The sequence below is a fragment of the Miniopterus natalensis genome, chromosome 14 (assembly GCF_054644295.1).
Source record: "Miniopterus natalensis isolate mMinNat1 chromosome 14, mMinNat1.hap1, whole genome shotgun sequence".
In the NCBI taxonomy this organism is placed as follows: Eukaryota; Metazoa; Chordata; class Mammalia; order Chiroptera; family Miniopteridae; genus Miniopterus; species Miniopterus natalensis.
Genome location: NC_142094.1, coordinates 11,904,549 through 11,925,719, shown reverse-complemented (window position 1 = coordinate 11,925,719; position 21,171 = coordinate 11,904,549). Strand labels below are relative to the sequence as shown.

Sequence of the window (21,171 nt, the reverse complement as noted above, 5' to 3'; positions counted from 1 at the left end):
TCTCTCTCTTTCTCCCTTCCACTCTCTCTGAAAAGCAATGGAAAAAATATCCTCAGGTAAGGATTCAAAAAAACTAAAAATACTAAAGCAAACACCAGGGCACCAGCTACCCAGATTAGGACATAGAGCATTGCCAGTGAAAGGCCTTCCGTGTGCCCCTTCTTAATCACAGTCTCACTCCATAATAATCACCATCCTGATTTTTTGTGGTAACTTTTCATTTGTTCTTCTCTTTTTCTTTTTTTGTTAATCCTCACTTGAGGATATTTTTTCCATTGATTTTTAGAGAGAGTGGAAAGGAGGGAAGGACAGAGAGAGAGAGAGGGAAACATCAGTGTGAAAGAGGGACATCAATTGGCTGCCGCCTGCACACATCCCAACTGGATCAAACCGGCAACCCAGGTACATGCCCTTGACCGGGAATCGAAACCTCAGCCCCTCGGTGCGTAGGCTGACACTCTAACCACTGTCCCACACCAGCCAGGGCCACTTGTAGTCTTAGTTTTCCCAACTGTTTATGTATCTCTACCCAATGGACTGTTTAGTTTTGCCTTTTTTTTTTTAATCCTCACCAAGGACACGTTTATTGATTGATTTGAGAGAGAGAGGAAGGGGGAGAAAGAGAGAGAGAGGGAGAAACATCTGTGTGAGAGAGAAACATCGATGTAAGAGAGAAATATCGATTGGTTGCCTCCCTTATGTGCCCCAACCAGGGATTGAACCCACAACTTAGATATGTGCCTGCAACCCTTTTGGTGTACGGGCTGATGCTCCAACCAACTGAGCCACCCAGCCAGGCAGTTATGCCTGCTTTTGAATTTATATACATATTATTTCATTATGTATTTGCAACTTTCATTCAGTATTATGTTTTTGAGGTTCACCCATGTTAATCTCAAAATTATTTTATTACTGACTAGTATTCCACTGTATGAATACGATCACGTGCTGTAACCGTTGTATATGACAGGGTTCCCGTAAGATCATAATGGAACTAACAAATTCCTGTCACCTTATGATACTGAAACATCAGAATCATTGTCTTTAGGACTAAGGAGCACACCATTGCCTTTTAAACCAAAATGTTTATTGAAACCCCACTATATGCTTAATTAGCACTGTTCTAGACACTGAGTGCAACCGTGAACAAGAATAGCGGAGCTTATATTGTCGTCCTGAGGACAGAAGTAGCACAATGCGGTACTCACGTGTTTGCGGGGATGCCGGTGTCAGCAAACCTGTGCTTTCAGCCCTGTAAGGCACAGCGCATACAGCACGGTACAGTATTATCAGTACATATACTTGATAATAAACAGCTGTGTTCCTGGCTTATGCATTTACTACTAGTTTTGAATCATTATTTTTAGAGTCTGTGCCTACTTACAATAAGTTTGTGTGTGGTATTACTCTGGCAGTGGCCTCGTCCATCTCATGGTTACCCCTTCTCTTGATTGCACATTTTCTCTTGTGCTTGGTTTAATCTTGTGTTGTTTTATAAATGTAGTGTAGCCTAAAAGTACAGTGTTTGTAAAATCTACAGTAGTGGACAGTGACGTCCTCGGCCTTCACAGTCACTCACCCTCGCTCACTGACTCACCTAGAGTAGCTTCCAGTCCTGCCAGCTCCATTCACGGGGATGCCATTTTATCTTTTATACCATGTTTTTACTGTACCTTTTCTGTTTATCTATGTTTGGATATACAAACACTTACCATTGTGTTGTAATTGCCTAGTATTCAGGACAGTAACATGCTGTACAGGTTGTAGCCTAGCGGGAATAGGCTAGACCATCTGGCCTAAGTGTGTAGCAGGCTGTACCATGTAGGTTTGTGTAAGTGCACTCTGTGTTGTTCACACAAGGGTGAAATTGCCCAACAACGCATTTCTCAGAATGTGTTCCGTCACTAAGTGGCATGTAACTGTATATTACAATATTTAATTTTACTGTTTATAGATATTTGAGTTGTCTGTAGTTTGTTGTTTGCTTTTGCTATTACAAACTGTTGTCATAAATACTGCTTTGTGTGTCTCTTACACACAGTGTGCGAGAACTTCCAGGAGGGATGATGCTGGGTCATTCATTGTGTGCCCATGCAGCTTTCTTTCCCAGGTACACTGACCACAGCCAGCACTGGGTGAGAGTTCACTTCGCACTCTTGGCAATACTTAATTTTGTCAGGCTTGTTAATTCTGGCTAACCTAGCAGGTTTTAGGCATGAATTATAGTTATAATTTGCATTTCTAGTCTTTTTGCCCATTTTTATCAGTTCATAGGAATTTTTCACATAATCCGGATACCAATTCTTGTTGGTTACATGTTTGCAAATATCCTCTCCCAGGATTTGGTTTGCCTTTTCCCATTCTTGATGACACTTTTTAATGAATAAAAATGAACTTTACTGTGACTATTCTTCCTTTATGTATTCTACTTTTTATTATTGATTTATGACCTCAAAGGGAAGGATACCTTAAAGCTGTTGTTCTGTATTCTCTTCTTTTTTTTTTCACCAAGGAAGTGGGACTTTATGACGCAGTGTGTGTGGGGGTTGCACCATTCCCCACTCCTCAGCTTCCCAGAGCAGCCCTCCTGGCCTCCTGCCCCATTCCTCACTCAGCCTCCCCCGGGGGAAACGAGAAAGAGGCGAAACTTGTCTGATTCTGCCACCTGCTGCTGAATCTAGTCCCAGATGGTGCAGAAGAAATATGAACCAAAATACATTTTATTTTATTTTAATTAAATGTATTGGGGAACATTGGTTGATAAGTTACATAGGTTTCAAGTGTACATTCCTGTGACACATGGTCTGTATACTGCATTGTGTGCCCACCACCCAAAGTCAGATCATCTTCCATCACCATATATTTGGCCGCCTTTACCCTTTACTAGTCCCCCCACCCCCCTTCCCTCTGGTAACCACCATGCTGTTGTCTGTGTCTGAATTTTAGTTTTATATCCCATCTATGAGTGAAATCATATGGTTCATAGCTTTTTCTAACTGATTTCACTTAGCATAATATCCTCAAGGTCCATCCATGTTTTCACAAATGGCAGTCTTTCAGTGAACATAGGGGTGCATATATCTTTGCAAATAAATATTATCTTCTGAATACCTGTAACATAGCTTTGCTTCTCCCAATTAGATCTTTAACCTAAGTAGAAGTGACTTTTGTAAATTTATGTGAGGTAATGATTGCATTTTACTTTTTTCCAGCATCACCTTACTATAAGGTTCATGTTTTACCCACTAATCTGCAAAACCACTCCATCCATCAGATATCCATACATTCACAGGTGTGGTTGGGCTCTCGTCTGTTCCTTAGGCTTTCTGTCACCATGCCATTTCATCGCAGCGTAACTTACTGTAACCTTATACAAGTCATTAATCTCTGAGAGCTAGTCCACGTGCCGTGTTCTTAAAGATTGTCTATTTGAAGCCTTGGTACTTTCATATAAGTTTTAGAATAAGCTTGTTAATTTTCACAAAAACTTATGAATTTGATTGAAATCTCATTGAATCTATAAGGTCACTTGGGGGAAATTCACATCTATGTGCTACAGAGTCTTCCAATCCTTGAACATGAGCCATCTGTTTAGGTCTTTATTGTTTTTGGTTAAGTTTTATACTTTTCATACAGTGGACTTAAACAAGTATTCTTTTTAGATTTTCCTAGATATTTTGCATTTTTGATGCCATTATAACTATATTTTTATTGTCTGTTGCTGGTGTTTAGAGAAAAAGTTGGTTTTTGTGTTGAGCAACTTTGCCAAAAACACTTACTTCTAAAATGTATTTCTAGTTTCTTTTGCATTTTTTCTGATTTATAATCACATATATCTGTGAGTAGTGAAAATTTTGTTTCTGTCTTCAGTTTTTATCTTTTTTGTGTGTCTTATTATGCTAATTAGGGTTTGTCATGCAGGGCTGAAAGAAGTGATGATATTGAACTTCCTGCCCATATTTCTGATGTCATGGGTAACGCTCTGTGTTTCATCACTAAGTATGATACTTACCGGAGGTGTTTTTGTAAATACCCTTTACCAAGTTAACAAAGTTACCTTCTGTTACTGCTTGGCGAGTTTTTATCACGCTTGAGAGCATTTATCAAATACTTTTACTTTATTAAGATGATCATATGATTTCTTTTCTATCTTTAATATGTTAAATTGATGAAATGAGTTCATCAGTTTTCTGAAGTACCCTTGCATTCCTGGGGTAAACTACAATGTCATGATGTGCTATCTTTATTACGCATTGCTCGGTCCAGTTTACAAACACACACACAAGCACACATACATGTGCATATCTGTGTATCCACACACATGCACGCACACACACCATGTGCATATCTGTGTATTCACATACACACCATGTACATATCTGTGTATTCACATACATGCGCACACACACCATGTGCATATCTGTGTATTTGCACACATGAACACACGTGCACATCCGTGTATCTGTTGCTCTGTGCATGGGGGTGTGTGTGTGTGTTTCATGTGTTCATGAGTGGGAGTGCCTCAGACTTCCCTTCTCATCCTTGTTGAGCTAACACGCTAGCGGATGAAATAAGTCTCAGGTGTTCCTTCTTCTTCTGCCCCTAGAAAAGTTTTGTAAGACTGGAATCATTTCTTTCTTGAATATTTTCCAGAACTTCCTGAATGCCACCTGGACATGAACTTTTCTATATGGAAAGATTTCTGATCATTGGTTCAATTTATTTAAGGACTGTAGAACTACTCAGATTTCCTAGTTCTTCTAAAGTCAGGTTTTTTGTTTTGTTTTAAATATTATCTTTATTGATTTCAGAGAGAAGAAAGAAGAGGGAGGGAGAGAGATAGAAACATCAATGATGAGAGAGTCATTGATCAGCTGCCTCCTGCACGCCCCCCACTGGGGATGGAGCCTGCAACCGGGGCATGTGCCCTGACCAGGAATCAAACCCCGATTGCCTGGATCCCAGGTTGATGCTCAACCGCTGAACCATGCCCAGCCAGGCTAAAGTCAGTTTTGATTGAGTTATTGTGGGTAAGGTGAAATTTTCTAGGAATTTACCCTAATAAATTTGGAAATTTAGATGAAATATAAAAAGTTGTTTGCAGTATCCTCTTATCTGTATAATATCTACAGGATCTGTAGTGACCTCCTCTGTTTCATTCCTGATACTGTTTATTTGTGCCTCTTTTTAAATTAGCCTTGCCAAAGGCTGGCAGGTTTTCCAGTCCTTTTAAACAGCCGGCCCCTGCGAGCCCCATCCAAGAGAGCCAGTTGCTTTACATCTTCCCAGCACAATATTTTCAGTGTTTTTAATTTAGACTTTTTAAATTTCTGTTGGGTATACAGAGGTGAGCAAAAGTAGGTTTTCAGTTCATCTGGAAAATAATATAATAATAAATAATAATACAAGAATAAACTGTGCTTCATGTACTCACAACTATAAACCTACTTTTGCCAACCCCTGGATACAGTTATCTCATTTGGTTTTAGTTTATTGTCAAGGGAATGATGTTAGGCATCTTTTCATATGCTTACTGGCCATTTATCATCTTCTGTGAAATGCTTATTGAAAGTTTTGCCATTTTTAAGTTGCCTTTTTAAACAGTTTATTTCTATGATACATCTAGAAATAATTTTTGTGTACAGTATGCAGTAGGAGTCAAATTTATCTTTTAGAATTTTTTAGTAAAGATCTGCTAAGACCCTCAGCTGTTACATTTCCATTGTCTGCCTCATTCTCGCCTTCCTATAACCCAGACAGCATATTTTAAACTTGTATCCTCTGTGTCTTAACCTGTTTCACTTTCCCCACTCTTTATCTCTGTGTTACATTACTGTAATTTCTTCAGAATTGTGCCCAAATGGATTTGGGAAAGAACCTCTATTTGGTTCTTCCAGAAATGAAAATGAATTTTGAGACAGTTTTTAAACTAGAATATAGGTCAGAATGTTTGCTTCCCCTGGGTCACTTAGGGGCAGTGGCATTTCAGGGCCATATTAAACCAAATTCTTGGCTTAAAGTTTTTTTTGACCAGCATGATTTGTGCTGCAAAACTTAATGAAATTCACTGATGTGGTTACAAACTATTGGGTAAAATTGCCCTCGGCTTCCTTCACACTGACGTTCAAAACAGGCCATTTTTAACCCTCTGGGTGGGGTTGGGGGTGAAATACTTTAGTTCAAACTCACTGTTATGCAGAGGGGCGCCAGCCCTACGGACAAGGGCCTCCTATCTGACCCTTCCTCTGAAGCAGGCCCTGAACTTTCTTCTCTGTCCTCAGGGCAAAAGCCGGCTTCAGAGCTTCCCTAACCCACCTGGGTTCCTGCCTTTGCTTGGGCTTTTTAAATTTCGCAAAATTTTGTTCATTGATTGCAGCAGGCAAGCACGCAGTCTTCCACACTGCTGGAAACGGACAGGTGCGTGACTCAAATTCTTGACGACATCATTTCCTCAGCGTGGCTGCGGATCTATGCCCAGGCCTCTCTGGGTAGATCTTGGTGGGTGTTTGGCACCTCTTCACCTTCCTCTAGGTAGGATTTCCTTTGGGGAATTAGGATAGAAATTGTGTTGGCATAACCTAAGGTTACCGGCCTGTGGGTGGGTAGTAGGTTTTTCATTTAGAAAGTAGTATTGCATCCCAGGTTTGTGGAAATGTTTATATACTGGTTAAATTTAACATTTAATGACTGGTAGCATTAGAATGTTTGTATTGGCCAGGGCTTCAGCTGTTTGTGAGAAGGGCACTTGTAGTCCTCGGCTTCACTTTTCCCAGAAGAGTGCTCTCTGCGGTAGGAGCAGCATTCAGTGCCGCAGAGGTGCCACTGCGGGGGCCCAGCTAGCTGACTGCCTCTAAGCAACCAGGTGCCATACTTCCTGCCATGTAGCAGTACAGCACCCCATGAGATGCAGAGTGCCATAAGTCCATTTTCATCATGAGAAGACGGAAACAACGATATAAACAGCTTGTCCAAGGGCACCACTGGGAACTAGACTAGAGCGCAAATCTTCCTACACTTAACCTGTCTCCTCCCTAAGGAATCGGCATGCAGTTTACTTACAAGTGTAGTAGGTGTATATTTCACAAATAACCTTAGTTCTCTCACAGTAGATCCTTAGCTTAGCTTCCCTTCACGTCTGATCTGTAACATAGATTTGTGCCTGACACGTGTGTGAAGTGAGAAGTGGCTTCAGTCATCATGTGACAGGAGCCACACAGGTGGCTCCTACACAGGAGAAGCTGAGACTCATGCATGAGACAGGTGCCAGCAGAGTGATGTGGAAGGAGGGGCAGGGCTGGCAGGGCAGAGCGTGCCCCTCACCAGGAAGACGGAAGGAGGCTCCAGGAACACGAATGTGAGTGGTCTGGCACCTGTGTTAGGGACGTGTGCTAGTGGGTGTGTTTGGCTGGCTGGCTGAGAGAGGGTTCCTGGGAGGGGGCTGTGAGGTGAGCAGGAGCCAATTCCCGCAGAACCTCCCCTCCGGAGGCTCTCACTCTTGCCTGGCTCTCCGTTTCCCACTCAGCAGGTGTGCAGTGGGGCCCTGAGCACAAATTCCAGACAAGTTCCCAAGCTGCTGCTGTGGGTCCAGGAGCCACACCTGAGAAGCGCTGCCCTGGAGGGACTGCCCTGTGGGTGATGGCAGAGCGCCAGCCAGCCCAGCGAGCTCAAAGTTCACTCCCAGCTCAAGCTCCATGTTCAAGACACAGACCAAAAATGTGCCGCCCCTTATCAGATGAGATAGGTGGAAACTTCCAAAATTAACTTTGTCAAGAAATCAAGGGTGCCACTGAATTTACAGACCTAAAGAGTGATACTGTTTACTCAGAACTCTTCCTCACAGGTGTCCTTGGTTGCTCCACGAACACCTGAGCACCTACTATGTGCTGTCCCCTCCAGGAGGCACTTCGGGAAGGAGGCAGCCTCTGTCCATACAGTGACCACTAGCTATTTAAACTTACACCCTCAGGCAGCTGGCTGCATCTCAGTGCTCAGTACCTGTAACTGACAGCTACTGGGCTGCGCAGTGCAGACACAGAGCACCCCTCACTGCAGAGGGGGCTGCGGGGCAGCGTAGTTAGTGGGCGCGACAGACACTGAACTCATCTAAAAGGGGCCGAGTTAGCTCTAAGGAGCAGGTTTGGTGAGGTATGACCAGTGACCCTCACAGGGCCTGGGCACCGTAAGCAGGGTGGCGGTGGGACGGGACGGGGAGAAGCAGGTGGGAGTGAGTCCGGCTTCCATTCTAGTCTCTCTTCATCTCCACAGCTCTCATGTGCCCCTTAGCAAATCCCTTTCCTTAAGTGCTCTTGATGCGACTCATTGCAACAGAAAGGCCCTTCTAGGGCCGCATTGTGCAAACTGTTCTTTAGAGAGATGCCAGCAGGTGCCCCCAGCTTCCCCGGCCCAGAAGAGACCACAGTGGCCACGGACACTGAAGGCTCTGATGCGCCCTGCAGTAGGGGAGCCTTTGCAATCGTGTTGAGTGAGGTCTCCTAGACTTCCATGGCCATGTAATACAAGCAGCTGCTGGCATCCTTTGGGTCTTTCTTTGAGGAAAGCAGAACAGGAACACGCCACCTGTATGACTTCTGTTCCGCCTGCACTGTTTATGTGAAAAGCCCTTTGTCAGAATGTGTTGTGCAGATGAGAGCTGCTGGCTCCTGTCTGAAAGGCCGCCGAGGGCCCTCAGGCCTGTGTCTGCCCACAGCAGAGCTGCCCGGCTCGCCCGCTGCACAGAGAACAGGCACACGAGGGGAGAGACGTGTTCTTTTATTGATGCAAGTATGTCCAGTCACACCAACAGCTGACATGCTGTGTTACAGTACAGCTTTATGCTCACAGTTCATCTCAAAACACCAGAACATCATAGTTAGGAGATGTACCCAACGGGGAAAGTGAAATGGAAAAGGGACAGTGCGCCCAGAGGGCACGCAAACTGAGGACCCGTGAAGTGCTACATGAGAGCTTCACACACGTACAGAAAATGTTCCAACGTTGTATTCCAAATATATACTCTCAAGTTTAAGCCTTTATCTCAAATACATAAACAAAGCAATATGTACTATCAATATACAATATGTACTATCTAGAACGTCTGAAAAGTGCAAAATCACTGTGACAATACAGTGTAAATAGTCTTGCTCCACCCAGGTTAAAGGTGACATCAGCAGTGACCACAGAGCCACCTCCTTCCTGGGGCCTCGCCTGCACATCTCCAGGCTCTCCTGGGAGCTGGGAATTAGCAGCCAACAGGCCTCTGGGCTGAGGCTCCTGCAGAAGCCGGGCATGTAGAGGGACAAGGGTGCGGAGCTCCCGACTACTCACAAACAAACCCGACTGCGAGGAAGATCGAGTCCGCGTGGAGGGCCCACCGCCCACTCGAGGGAGCAGCGAGGTCACCATCCCACAGCCAGGAAGTCAGAACTGGAGTGTGCTCCTTGCGTCTGGGCGTGGGAACTACCTCCAGATGTTGGGCAGCTGTATGTGCGAGGGCTCCAGCAGTTACTGGGCTAATTTTCCATGTTTCGAATCCCACTAGGGGAGCCCCCACCTAGAGGGCAGGCGGAGGCTGTCCACTGGAATATGGGTTTATGAGTTGCTTCTTTCCACTTTGTGGTTGGGTTTCAAAAATGGCTTAAATGTCCCCATCCTCAAGTCTGTTTAGTATGCTCCTCATTACAGCTAAGTGTGTCTTCCAGTTACACCTGGAAAACTGACAATTCCACAACTCCCCCACCTTTCGTTATTTTAGACTTTCTATTTTTCCTACAATGTAGTTGAAGAAAGATTTGCCAGACATGTTCCAACAGAAAAATATGCTGCCAGGTGTCCCCCTGCCCCTCCCGACCCCAGACATCCCTGATAAAGGAAAGGAAATGTAAACTTTGGAAATCCCACGCTCGAAGGCTTGCTTCCAGGAGAGTGCAGACAGACCTCCTGGCCTCCCAAGGCCTGTTGGAACCTGCAGCTGGGGTGGCTTTGCGGGCAGGCGCCTGCAGTCCACAGCGGCCGGAGCAGAGCGGGGACAGCCCTCCAGGACCCTCTAAGGCACCAGCCCTGACATCAGAGACAATGGCTGGAAGGGTCCAAGCAGGCAGGGCTCACATTGGTTTTGGTTGGGTGTGTTACTTTTAAATATTTTTTCATAAGGTGTGAATATAATCAAAAGTAGAAAATAAAAATCTACGTTTCATTAGACCGAGATACTATCATGGACGCCATCTCCCATGACACTCTTTCCCACCCCTCCCTGAACCAGGGCGCTGCCCTGTCATTTAAAATAAACAAAAAGCTTTGATGCATGAAATAATTACCTTTTTTTTCCATAAAAGTTATATACAAAAAGGACCCCAACCAGTGAGGCCACCTCATCTCCACCCACATCAAGGTTAAAGCTTGGTTCACGCGTGTGCTTCATCCCATGGCCCTGTCCGCGGGCCGCATCCACGCCTTGGGGCCGAGTCCACGCCTTGGGGCCGAGTCCATGTCTTCAGGCCGCATCCACGCCTTCAGGCCGCATCCACGCCTTCAGGTGGAATCCACGCCTTTGGGCCGCGTCCACACCTTCAGGCTCTGTTAAGGAGAGTGGTCCTAAAGGTGGGATGGGCACAATGGTCAGGTGCTGGTAGGCCCTTCCCCTGAGCAAGCAGAGGGCAGGCCTGAGGATCAGGGGGGCCTGGACCCCAGGAGCCGGCCATTGAGGGGAGGAGAAGGGGACATTCAGACCCCAGGTCCTCAGCCCCCTGCCCTGGGGACGCCTCCCTTTCCCCAGCTGCGTGGAGGTGCCCCCCGCTGCCCTTCAGAAAGGTGGATCTGTGATGCCCATCCCCAGCCTCTCCCCTTGCGTGGGGCTGGCCCTGGGGCTCACAGGACAGCCCCTTAGCGCCCCTACCTCAGGGTCTTCCAGCTGTCCTTCTCCATGTGGTTCTCGGGACCCTCGCTTTCGAAGGAGGCGATGAAGAGGGCTGAGAGACAGGGAGCGCTCAGAGCCCAGCCATGCCCCAGCCTGCCTTCGGCCGCTATCCCTCCTCAAGCTCCCCTCGCAGGGTGCGGCCCGCTAGGAAGGAAGGAGCTGCACCAAGGGCGCGGGGCCCTGGCTGGGCTCTGCTGGGAGGTTCTGGCCCACGAGGCCTCGCGCTCCCAGCTACCTGTTCGGGACTCAGGGTTGCCTGGATCTGCAGCTCTGGCGGACACCCCGCCCCCTCCTGTGGCCTCGGGGCCTGGTCTCCTTTTGTCCTTACCTTTCATCTGTCCTCTGCCCAGGACCCACCCTCCCGCAGGAACTCACCCAGTGAGCTGAGCTTCCCCTGGGGCAGGGAAATAATGATCGGGCCGCCCCCCCCCCCCCCCCCCCCCCCCCCCCCCCCCCCCCGTGACCCAGAGAGTGCACAGGGCCCTGGATGAGGGGAGTCAGGGGAACATGTTCTGGGGGGGCTGCTGCCCCGCAGAGGCAGCCTCACCTTCCTCACTGTAGATGGGCGCTGTGAGCAGGTAACTCTGAATCTTCTTGTCCTTTTCAAAGGGACATTCTACCTGTGTCCATGTCATGAACTCGTGGATCTGTCTGGAGATCTCCCAAAATTTCTGAAGGGGTAAACGATGTTCACTTGTCACCTTGAGCTAGAAATCTTGGTCGGGTCAGTTTGCTGCTCACCTCCCTGGTCCCAGCAAGAGGAGATGGTGGCCATGGAAATGCTGTGCATCATCTGAGCCAGCAGGTGACCCAGAGGACACACTGTCCTGCCCTCTACCTGGGCCATCAGGCTGGCAGCAGGATCCGTGTCTCCCCTGTTCGGGGACCCCAGTAGGGCCCCATCTTGGACCCTGAGCTGAGGGAAGCGTCCCAGCCACGACCAGCACAGCACCAGCAACCTGACCGTGTTACAATCTCACTCTCTGAGGTCTGTGTGGGAATCCATAACCCCCCCACTCCCTACCTGTGTGAGGTGAGCCCTGGACAACCCAGCTCCCCCAGTCCTCCCCCAGCACCTTTGTCCCATCTTCCTGCCCTTGGCCAGACAGGTCTTCGCTCCATCTGGAATTCCGCTGCCTCTCCTCCCTGCCCGAATCCCTCTTGCCTGAAGCCTCCTGATTCCCAAACCCCCAGGGGTGGCCCCTTCTCCATCTCCCTGGTGGGGTCAGTGCTGGGACCAGTGTCCTGGGTATTGAATGGAGGTTCCCTGTGGCACGAAGCCCTGTAACCAGATTGTCCACCCAGAAGGGTGGGGCTGACTTCACACCTCAGGGTCAAACAGTGTGACCTGCCTGGGAACTGTCAGTCCTAAAAGCCCTTCCGACACAGGGCCAGGGCCTTGCCCAGGCGGCACACGCGGACCCCGCCTGCCCAGGCGCGAGGCCCGAGGTCTGCCCTGCCCTGTACTGGCACAGCCCGGCCCCCTCCTTTGGACCACAGTGGGTCTGGGCTCACCTTGAAGTTAACGTGCCCATTGGGCAGGTGGTTGGTGTGGATCTTGTGCAGGAAATAGATGTCCTTAACGAAAAGGTTGAACACGGGAATCACAATCTTCTCTCGGCTGCTGTTGGCTGTCTGGGACCTCTGCGTGGCCCCCTGCAGGGCTGTGCGGTAGTTGCAGAAGTTGCTGGATGGGTCCATGTGGTGCTGTGGGAGGGTGCACATGGTAGGCGCGCTCCTTCTGCGCCTTCACAGAGCAGTCAGCTGACGGGCAGGCCCTTCCCCTCTGGGCAACTTGGACTGTCACCCAGAAAAGGCCTTCCTTCCAGGAGGGGAGCCCAGGGGAGCCCAGCTGAGCACTTCAAGTGAACTCACCTGTCAGCCCCCAGCCACCCAGGTGGACCAGTGCCAGGGAACGCTGGCCAGGAAAAGGCCCATCTCCGCTTAGCATCAACCAACGCAGGACTCATGGGCCCATTCTTGTCAATTTTTTTACCAACTACTCCCCAGAACTCACTTTAGGTCAGATCTGACTGAAGTCAGGGCTGAGGACAGCGCAAGCGACCGGGTCCCCAGCATGGCCAGGTCAGGCAGGCTGGACAGCCCAACACCAGCCGGCACTGTGGGAGCAGGCCCTGAGCCAGGGGGCGAGTGGGATGGGAGGCCCACCCTCCTCAGGCCCACGCCGGGTGGGGATGGGCGCCTACCTCCAGGACATCGAACTTGGCCGTCTTCACTTTGGACCATGTCTTCTTCAGCCGAGCCACAGGGCTGAGGTTCATGCCAGCTGCAGGGGACAGCAGGGAGGGTCAGGGCGGGGACGGGGGACGGGAAGCCGGGGGGAGCCCAGGCCCAGGCACTCACAGATGATGGCCATCATGGAGTTGAAGTTGCCGATGTTGAAGCACTCCCGGGCCACATCGATGAAGAACTCCAGCACGCGGGTCCGCTGCTTCTTCTTTACCACCTGGAGGGCAGCCCGGCCTCAGCCCAGCCCACGGGCACCTCCCCGCCACCCCCAAGGGCACCTGGGTGGAGCTGCGCCAGGGCCCACAGAGCTGTCAGACGGGGGTGGGGGGATGCTGGTGGGCTGCAGAGGCAGGAAACACCGCTGTGGGCAGAGGGCAGGAGGATGGGCAGAGGACTGAGGACCCTGAGTGAGCTCACAGACTGTGCTGGGCACAGGCTGCACTCCATGGATGGGTCTTGGTCATAATTTAAGGCGTCACTATTGGGCATGGTGGGGTGGCAATGGAGGCTTCCTATCTCCACTTTCAAAGTTGCACCATCTGAGGGGCAGGGGCATCTGAGGGTGTCTCGGGCAGCACTGCAGGGTTGGGGAGGGGACCGTCACCCTGCCTGTGCCGCTGTGCAGTGCTCACCCGGCACACCTCGGTGGCCACCAGCATGCTGAGGCAGTTGAACCAGTTGTCGTAGGCCTCCAGGCTGTAGGTCTTGGTCGGGTCCCCTCGGCACTGGGGAGGACACAGCAGGTCACAGGAAGCCAAGGACGCTGTGGCGGGTGCTGCCCAGCCCTGCCCCAAAATGGAGGGGCAGGGACCTTGTCCAGAGGAGGAAACTGAAAGCGATGCTGAGTCTCCACGATACCCAAGGCTAGCCTTGGACACCAGACTGGCTGCCCGAGCCCCTGGGAATACTGAGCCCCCTCCCAACATGCATCACCCTGTGTGGCCATCTGCTGACCCCCTGGAGCAGGTGCTAGGAGGCCAGACCCAGATCCATGGGGTCATGGGGTCAGACACTCCAGAGGGGCCAGGAATGTTGGGTGGGGTCTCTACCCACCCTGCATGGGATGTAGGTGTCAGGCCCACCCGCAGGCCACAGCCCCTCACCCTGTGCTTGTCCCGAGAGTCCATGTGGCTGATGATCTGCATCAGGTCCTGGGGGTGGATGCTGCTGACCCTCTCCTGGGGTGGGGTGGGGTGGGGTGGGGTGGGGTGGGGTGGGGTGGGGTGGGGAGACAGCACAGGAGGAGTGATCAGCCTGCTGTCCTTGAGGCCCCACACAAGGTACAGGACGTATTCAGAGCAGCAGGAGGCCTAGTCTGCAGGCATGGGCAATGGCTCCTCCTTGATCAGAGCCCCCAGCCAGTGGGCAGGCCATGCCCAGGCCCCCAAAAGCACCCTAGGGTCTGGGAGGCTCCCCTCTGGAGCGGAGGGAGTAGGACTACAAGGGAGTGAGGTGCAGGCCTCAGGGCAGTGGGTGCCATGTACAGGGGTCCTTCCCAGCCCAGGGCATAGACAAGATGAGGTGACAGGGTAAGGGAACTGGCTCTTGGCCTCAAAGCCCCTCACCTCCTCCCAGGCTGGTCTTCCATCCTGGGGCTACTTTAGTCCTTACCACCCTGTCCCCTCCCATTGACACAGGGCTGCTGTGCTCCTGGGGATCCGGGAACCAGGCACAGAGAACCTGCTATTTAGGTGGACACACACCAGCCAGAGGCAGTGGTCAGGGCCCAGCCTCCCAGTGAGGGAAGCCCTGCAATGCTGATACTGAGGCAGAGGCGGGGGCTCAGAGGCTCTGGAGGAGCAGGAGTAAACATGCCCAGCCCCGCCCTGGGCGGGAACCTGCAGCACTGACCAGCTCAATGTGAGTCAGCTGCTGGGCCAGCACCAGGGGGTCGCAGCACACACCCAGGATGTCCTTCTGAGAGGTCGCTGGCTTGGCCTTGAGGATGGGCCCTTTGTCCACAGCTGGCGAGCGGAGCTTCTCCCGGAGCTCCTGAAGCTGGCTCCGGGCAGCCAGGGACAGCAGCAGGCTCTGAGTCATCTGGGCAATGGCCTTCTTCACTGTGCCATTCTCCTGTGGGGTCAGGGAGCAGTGAAGGTGCCAGCGGGGCTGGTGGCAAGACTACCACAACCACATCTCAGGAGGGACCCACCTCATCTCCAGGGACATGCCTGACTTGGAGCCCACATGCCCGACCCAAACCTGCCATGAGCAGGGCCAGAGCTAGGCCTCAGGGTCTAAAAAGTGTAACTTTACTGGAGGCGAAGACGGCCAGCTGAGCTCCTTCACCGGGGTGTCCCACAGCAAGAAGACTGAGGCCTCAGAAGGGCTTCCTCTGGGGCCAGGAGCCTCTCTCCCTGGGCAGGAGCAGCCCTGGTCCCTCCCAAAGCTCTCCCCGGGCTTTCTGAGCCCTCTGGGCAGACAGGAGCTGCCGAGCACACAGAGCACCTTCATCGTCAAGGCAAAGCCAGCCCAGGCTCCCTCTCAGCTCTCTGCGTTCCCGTCTCCACTGAAGGCAAGAGCAGGCTGGGAGCCAGGAAAGGCAGACAGGCTCTTACCCTTCTCACTAGCCCCTACTCCAACCACCCAAAGCCCAGGAGAGAGGTGGGCCTGGGCTCATTCCATGTTCTCAGGGTGAGGTCTGTTCATTGCTCAAGGTCTGCACATGCTGAGGGCAAGTCTGGCCCTTTGCTGGCCAAGGAGGGGAGATGACTGAGTGGAGGCACTCAGAAGTCCTCATGAGGGAGTGGCAGGGGAGGGGACCATATACAGAGCTGTTCCTAAGGAATCCCCCTTCCCACACACATCCATACACACACACACACACACACACACACACACTCCAAGGAGCTCCATCGGAGCTGAGGAAGGCCTCACCTCATCACACTGCATGATCCGGTGGGTGATGGCCTTCAGCTCCGCCATGGCCTTCTCATCCTGGAAGTCACAGGGGAAGGCCTCTGTCCACTCCTTTAGCAGCTGCACAACCTTGGCTGAGAAGGACTTCAGCATGGCCTGGGGTGGTGGGGCACAGGGTGAGGCCTGGCCACCAGAGTGAGCAACAGAAGACGAGTGGTGTACCCACCCCCAGGATCACCATGCTGGGGCAGGGACAACCCCCAGCCAGTCCTCCTGCAGTTTTGTCAGACTTGCTTTATTTCGTATTACCCTTGTGGACCCTGAGAAAGGAGACACCTACCAAGAAAGACTCCTGGTGGCAAACTGGGCTCAAATTTTTACAAAAACAGCCAAGCAGCTATTTCTAAATAGGGACCTCTCACGCAAGCCACACGTCAGAAAGAAGCCTGCCCTGAACTGCCAGCCTGCACTGTGATCCTGCCATCTGAGCCAGCCCCCATAAAGGAGCTCCTGGAGGTGTACTTCCACCAATCAGACTGACACTTGCCCCATCCAATCAGAGCTGTGTAGCTAAATCTCCATTAGCACCAGTCAGAGCAGCTCCATTCTGACCAATAAGGACAGTGCTTTTTGGAGCAATCAAACTGTGAAGATTTGGAGCCCTCATTTGCATGAGGATAGACTAATCACTGACTCAGGGCGGGGACTTCTCTCTATATAAGTGAGCTCCCCTCTTGCTTGGGGGGCCTACTTCCCCTTTCCACTGAAGACTGCATTTCCCTGGCTGGAGCTGCAACACCACGGCACTGGCCAGGGCACCCCAGAGCTGCCTCACAGCTGTGCTGCTCCGAACTGAGCTGTAAGGCTATCCAGCTGTTCCACTGCTGTGCTGCTCCCACAGCTGTGCTGTAGCATAATTGAGCTGTTTGCACCGAATAAACTTTCCTTCTTCACCACTCCCCAAATTAGAGATTCTTGTTGGCACTGAATTGTTGCCAGTGACCATCAGTTGACACCCTTAAGTCACTTAAGTAAATTCATTTTCAAAAAACCTACCCAACACTACCATGGCATAGAAAACGAGTTTCATTTGCTGTAGTAAGAAGTTACCCATAAACAAGAGTGCAATGAAAACCAAGCCAACTCATTAAGAACACATGAGTGGCTCCTGCCTGCCCCTTCTCAGTTAAAGCAGGTTAGCAAGTGCTGGGAAGGAACACAGCCCCATGGAGGCAGCCTCCTCCCCATTCTCTGTTATTACAGGTGGTCCCGGCACCCCCGCTGTGTCTCCAGGAGAGGAGAAAAGGGAGTGCTGAACGCTTGGCTGAAGAATCCCCCTGAAATGCCCACAGGTACCCACCACCACCATTACCACTACCGCCCCCGCTGCCCCTGTGCCACCACCGCTGCTTCTTGTCCATGATCACCTGCCCCTGCCTGCCCAACATGGACCATTCCACCCACCGGGTGGCCACAGCTGCCCTCAGGACCAGGCTCCCCGAGGACCCAGCTCCCAGTCCCGCACCTTCCTGAGCCCCCTCTGCTGCCTCCAGCTCGCCTGACTCTGCTGTCCCCAAGCCCCCAGCAGGTCCCTTAGTGATGGTTTCCCACGTCTGGCAGAGCCTCTCCCGTTGGGCCCTGTGCTCACACAGCCACGCGTTCTGGCCAGTCACTTCCTTTAGATGGCGACCATGCCCACACTCAGCAGGAGCCAGAGCCCTCCTCAGCGGCCCTACCGAGCATGTCTCCATGGGCACAGGCTGGCAGGCTCAGCCTGGCTCCTCTCAGCCTGTCCCCATGCTGGCCCTCAGCCTCCCCACTCACCCTGTCCCCTCAGGAGCCTTGCCTGGCCTCCAGGCCTCGGTCAGTGTCTGTCCCGTTCTTGCCCCACCACGCCTGGGGACAGCCCCTCTGAAGAGGAGACTCTGGGGAGGCACAGACATCCACATGCCCTTGCTGCAAACCCTCCAGGCTTGGCCTTGTGGAAGGAAAGGTCATCAGTAAACGGGACAGGCCAGCTCTGCCGCAGCCTGCAGGAGGCCTGCCAGCTCTCTCACAGCACGCCCACCGCCTCTTCTGCTCCGGGCCCTGGGCTTCTAAAACCTCACCCGAAGGCCCAAGGCCTCAGGATCGAGCTGTGGCTCTTGACCATCCTGACTGCCCAAAGCCTGGCTCAACAGAAGGGACAGCAGTGGCAAGCGGCCCTGCCTGAGTCACCGAAAACGCCATGAGCAGGCCCCAGCCTGAGGACGCCGCCCCACGACCCCCAGGGCAGGCAGTGACCCGGCCCCGATCAGGAGGGCTGCAGGGGCTGTCCGCTGGGGTCCTTCGTTGGGAGGGGGTGTGAATGCCCCGGCAGTTACCCAGCATCCCGGCCGGTGAGCCGCGCCCCAGAGACAGCCAACCTGCCCCATCAGGGAAGGCCGCGGGCCAGGCTCAGCCAGGCCCTGTCCGGCCAGCCGCCTCTGAGCGTGTTCCGCTTGGGGCAGGAAGGGGGCAGCCAGGGGCACAGAGACAGGCAGCGTGGGCTCGGCCGCCTTTACCTTCTCGGACCCGGCCTCCAGCTGCTGCCTCTGCTCCAGGTAGATCTGCCCCACACGGGCCAGCAGGTCATGAGGGGGCATGAAGACCCGGGAGCTCAAGAGAAACGTAAAGATGTACGTTCTCTGAAGAAAAGAAAAAAGAGAGAGAGAGCAAAGTGGGGGTCAGGCCTGGCGTGGGCCCCAGGCCTGCTGCTCCCTCGGCCCTGCTGCTCCCACGCCCAGCGTCACCAGGCCACAGCCGTGGTTCTGCGTGGTTTGTGCAGCGGCCACTGTTTACTGCACCTTGGATGCCCCCTTCTCTCCCCTGCACAGGGCACAGATCAACCCCACTTCACAGTGGCTTGAGGAGCCTCCCCAATGAGTTCAGCTCCCAGCAGTCTTGCTCCGTGGGGCTTCTCCCCATCTTCTGTCCTACCCCGGGGTGGGCGCTAGCCCAGCCCTGGATGTTGGCAGGACTCTGCAGGCCTGGGCGAGCCTGCTGCCCAGCCCACTGTGCTCCCTGGGCCTGTCTCCAAACCTGCCTCTTCTCATCCTCACTGGCCTAGCCCCCTGGCCCTGGCTGTGGGGTGGCGCTCTCTCCATGGGGACTGTCACCAGCCCCTGGGCAATCACTAGCCGGCTGTGGGCTTTGTGCCCAGCTCCCACACAAGGCCCCTGTTCTACAACCACGCGCCCTCACCACTGGCCTCTGCAGTGCAGGCTCTGAGGACTCCTCATGATCTGGACTGAAGGGGGGCAGGGGGCAGCTCCAGCCAGGCCCTTCCCGGGGTTTATGGAGTGGAAGGAAGGACAGGAAGAGTACACAGAGCCCCAGGAGGCAGAGAGGTGTCCTGACATGTTGGGTGGCCCAAAACTCCCCAGAAGCTTCGTTGTCTCCAGCACCATCAGATAAAAGCTGCAGGGCCAGGGGGGCAATTCCTCCCCCACTTTCTCTAGGCCGTGTCTGACTCACAGGGGCCAGGGACTCCAACTCTGACCTGGGGACAAAGTGGTCACCAGAAAGGTCAGGGCAGCTTGGCTCTCAAAAGGGGCAGTCAGGCCCAATGCCCTACTCTATCAGAGGCAGAGGGAAGCCACACAGACAAGGGAATTCTTTCTCTCTGCTCCAGGGATGTACTATCTCATCTTGAGGTGAGGAGGGGGGATCTGGAATGTAGGTGAAAGCTGGCCCTGCTGGTCTAGGCATGTGCCCTGGGGTCCCAATGCTGGCGGGCATGGCAGAGCTGTCCCCTCTTCATTCAGGAACTGGACAAGTGCAGTGGGGCCTCATCAGGACTCCAAGGAACTGGGCTGGCCCTTTAGATTCCCCTTCCTCTCCCAGGGCCCTGCCCAGAACCTGTGTCACTTGCTTGTGCCACCAGGGCTGTCTTCCACCTTCCTAGAGGCCAGAGAAGTAACATACACGCCCCCAGCCCACCACACCCCTCCCATGATGCTCCCTCCCTGTCCCAGAAGCAGCTTCCCCTAAAGCCCAGGACCCAACGCCCACCCCCCACCCCGCCAACCTTTCTCCAGGCCCTGGCACTTACATCAGGGTAATAGTCCACTGTGGGGACCAGGTGCTCCATCAATGCCTCCAGGGACCCAGAGATGAGGCGTCCATCCTGGAAGATGAGGTCCCCGGAGCCACTGGCCCCGCCTCCTCGCTCCCCCATGCCAGGCTGCACCTGTCCACTACAGCTGGGCCCAAGTACGCTGGAGCAGATGATAGACGTCTGGGGCATAGCTTCCTGGGAGAGAGGACAAGGCCGTGAGGCATCAAAGGAGCCCCTCCAGGTCCCCCTCCTGGCCCTCCTCCAGGTCCCCCTCCAGGTCCTCCTCCAGATCCCCCTCCTGACCCTCCTCCAGGTCCCCCTCCAGGTCCTCCTCCAGGTCCCCCTCCTGGCCCTCCTCCAGGTCCCCCTCCTGGCCCTCCTCCAGATCCCCCTCCTGGCCCTCCTCCAGGTCCTCCTCCAGGTCCTCCTCCAGGTCCCCCTCCTAGCCCTCCTCCAGATCCCCCTCCTGGCCCTCCTCCAGGTCCTCCTCCAGGTCCCCCTCCAGGTCCTCCTGGTGAGCAGTGTACCATTAGACATCAGCTTATGTGGGTGGGCCTGCAGCCACTGGGTGTCAATAAATGTTTCTTCAGCATCTGCTCCATGGACACCACACCTCATTCTAGGCCCCAGGACACACGGAGGACCTGCCTCCTGGGATTATATCCCACTCGCAGGAAAAGAATCCTATGGAGAAATACAATGCCAGGAGGAGAGCTTGAACATGTGAGGTGGGGGGTAGGTGGCATTGGAACAGCCTGAGGGCGTCAGCTGTGCAGCTTCCTAGGATAAGCAAGCAACTTCTAGGCATAGGGAGAGCAGGTGCAAAGACCCTGAGGCCAGTGTACGTGGGTGGAGGGGTTGAGCAGGGCGAGTAGTCTGAGGAGTGACAGGCCAGACCATGCACACCCCCAGGGGCCCTTCTCTGAGGAACACAGGAGGTGTGAGAGCTCTGAGCCCAGGAGTGACCTGACCCAGGGTGAAGGTCACCTCAGTTGCCATGTGGAGACCCAGCAGCAGAGGGATCTGAAAACCAGTTGGTGGGTTTTGCCATAACCCAGGGAGAAATTGCTCA

The 21,171-nt window shown here is 52.9% G+C and overlaps 1 protein-coding gene across 2 annotated transcripts; it reads right to left on the bottom strand.

Annotated features, from left to right (window-relative positions):
- Nucleotides 1-9,331: 9,331 nt before the first annotated feature.
- On the bottom strand, nt 9,332-20,294 carry RASGEF1A (RasGEF domain family member 1A). 2 transcript variants are annotated; one of them, XM_016206966.2, is made up of 12 exons: nt 20,094-20,294; nt 18,565-18,687; nt 16,040-16,177; nt 15,014-15,235; nt 14,266-14,340; nt 13,795-13,887; nt 13,277-13,379; nt 13,120-13,199; nt 12,428-12,619; nt 11,460-11,583; nt 10,892-10,964; nt 9,332-10,590 (listed from the first exon to the last, which is right to left on the bottom strand). In XM_016206966.2, exons 1-12 carry the CDS (start codon nt 20,286-20,288, stop codon nt 10,566-10,568), a joined length of 1,443 nt encoding a protein of 480 aa, XP_016062452.2. In that variant the 5' UTR covers nt 20,289-20,294; the 3' UTR covers nt 9,332-10,565. The 2 variants fall into 2 exon arrangements, with proteins under 2 accessions (XP_016062452.2, XP_087680406.1); XM_087824280.1 differs by having other exon boundaries at nt 11,460-11,619; nt 20,094-20,288.
- Between the last annotated feature and the right edge of the window lie 877 nt (nt 20,295-21,171).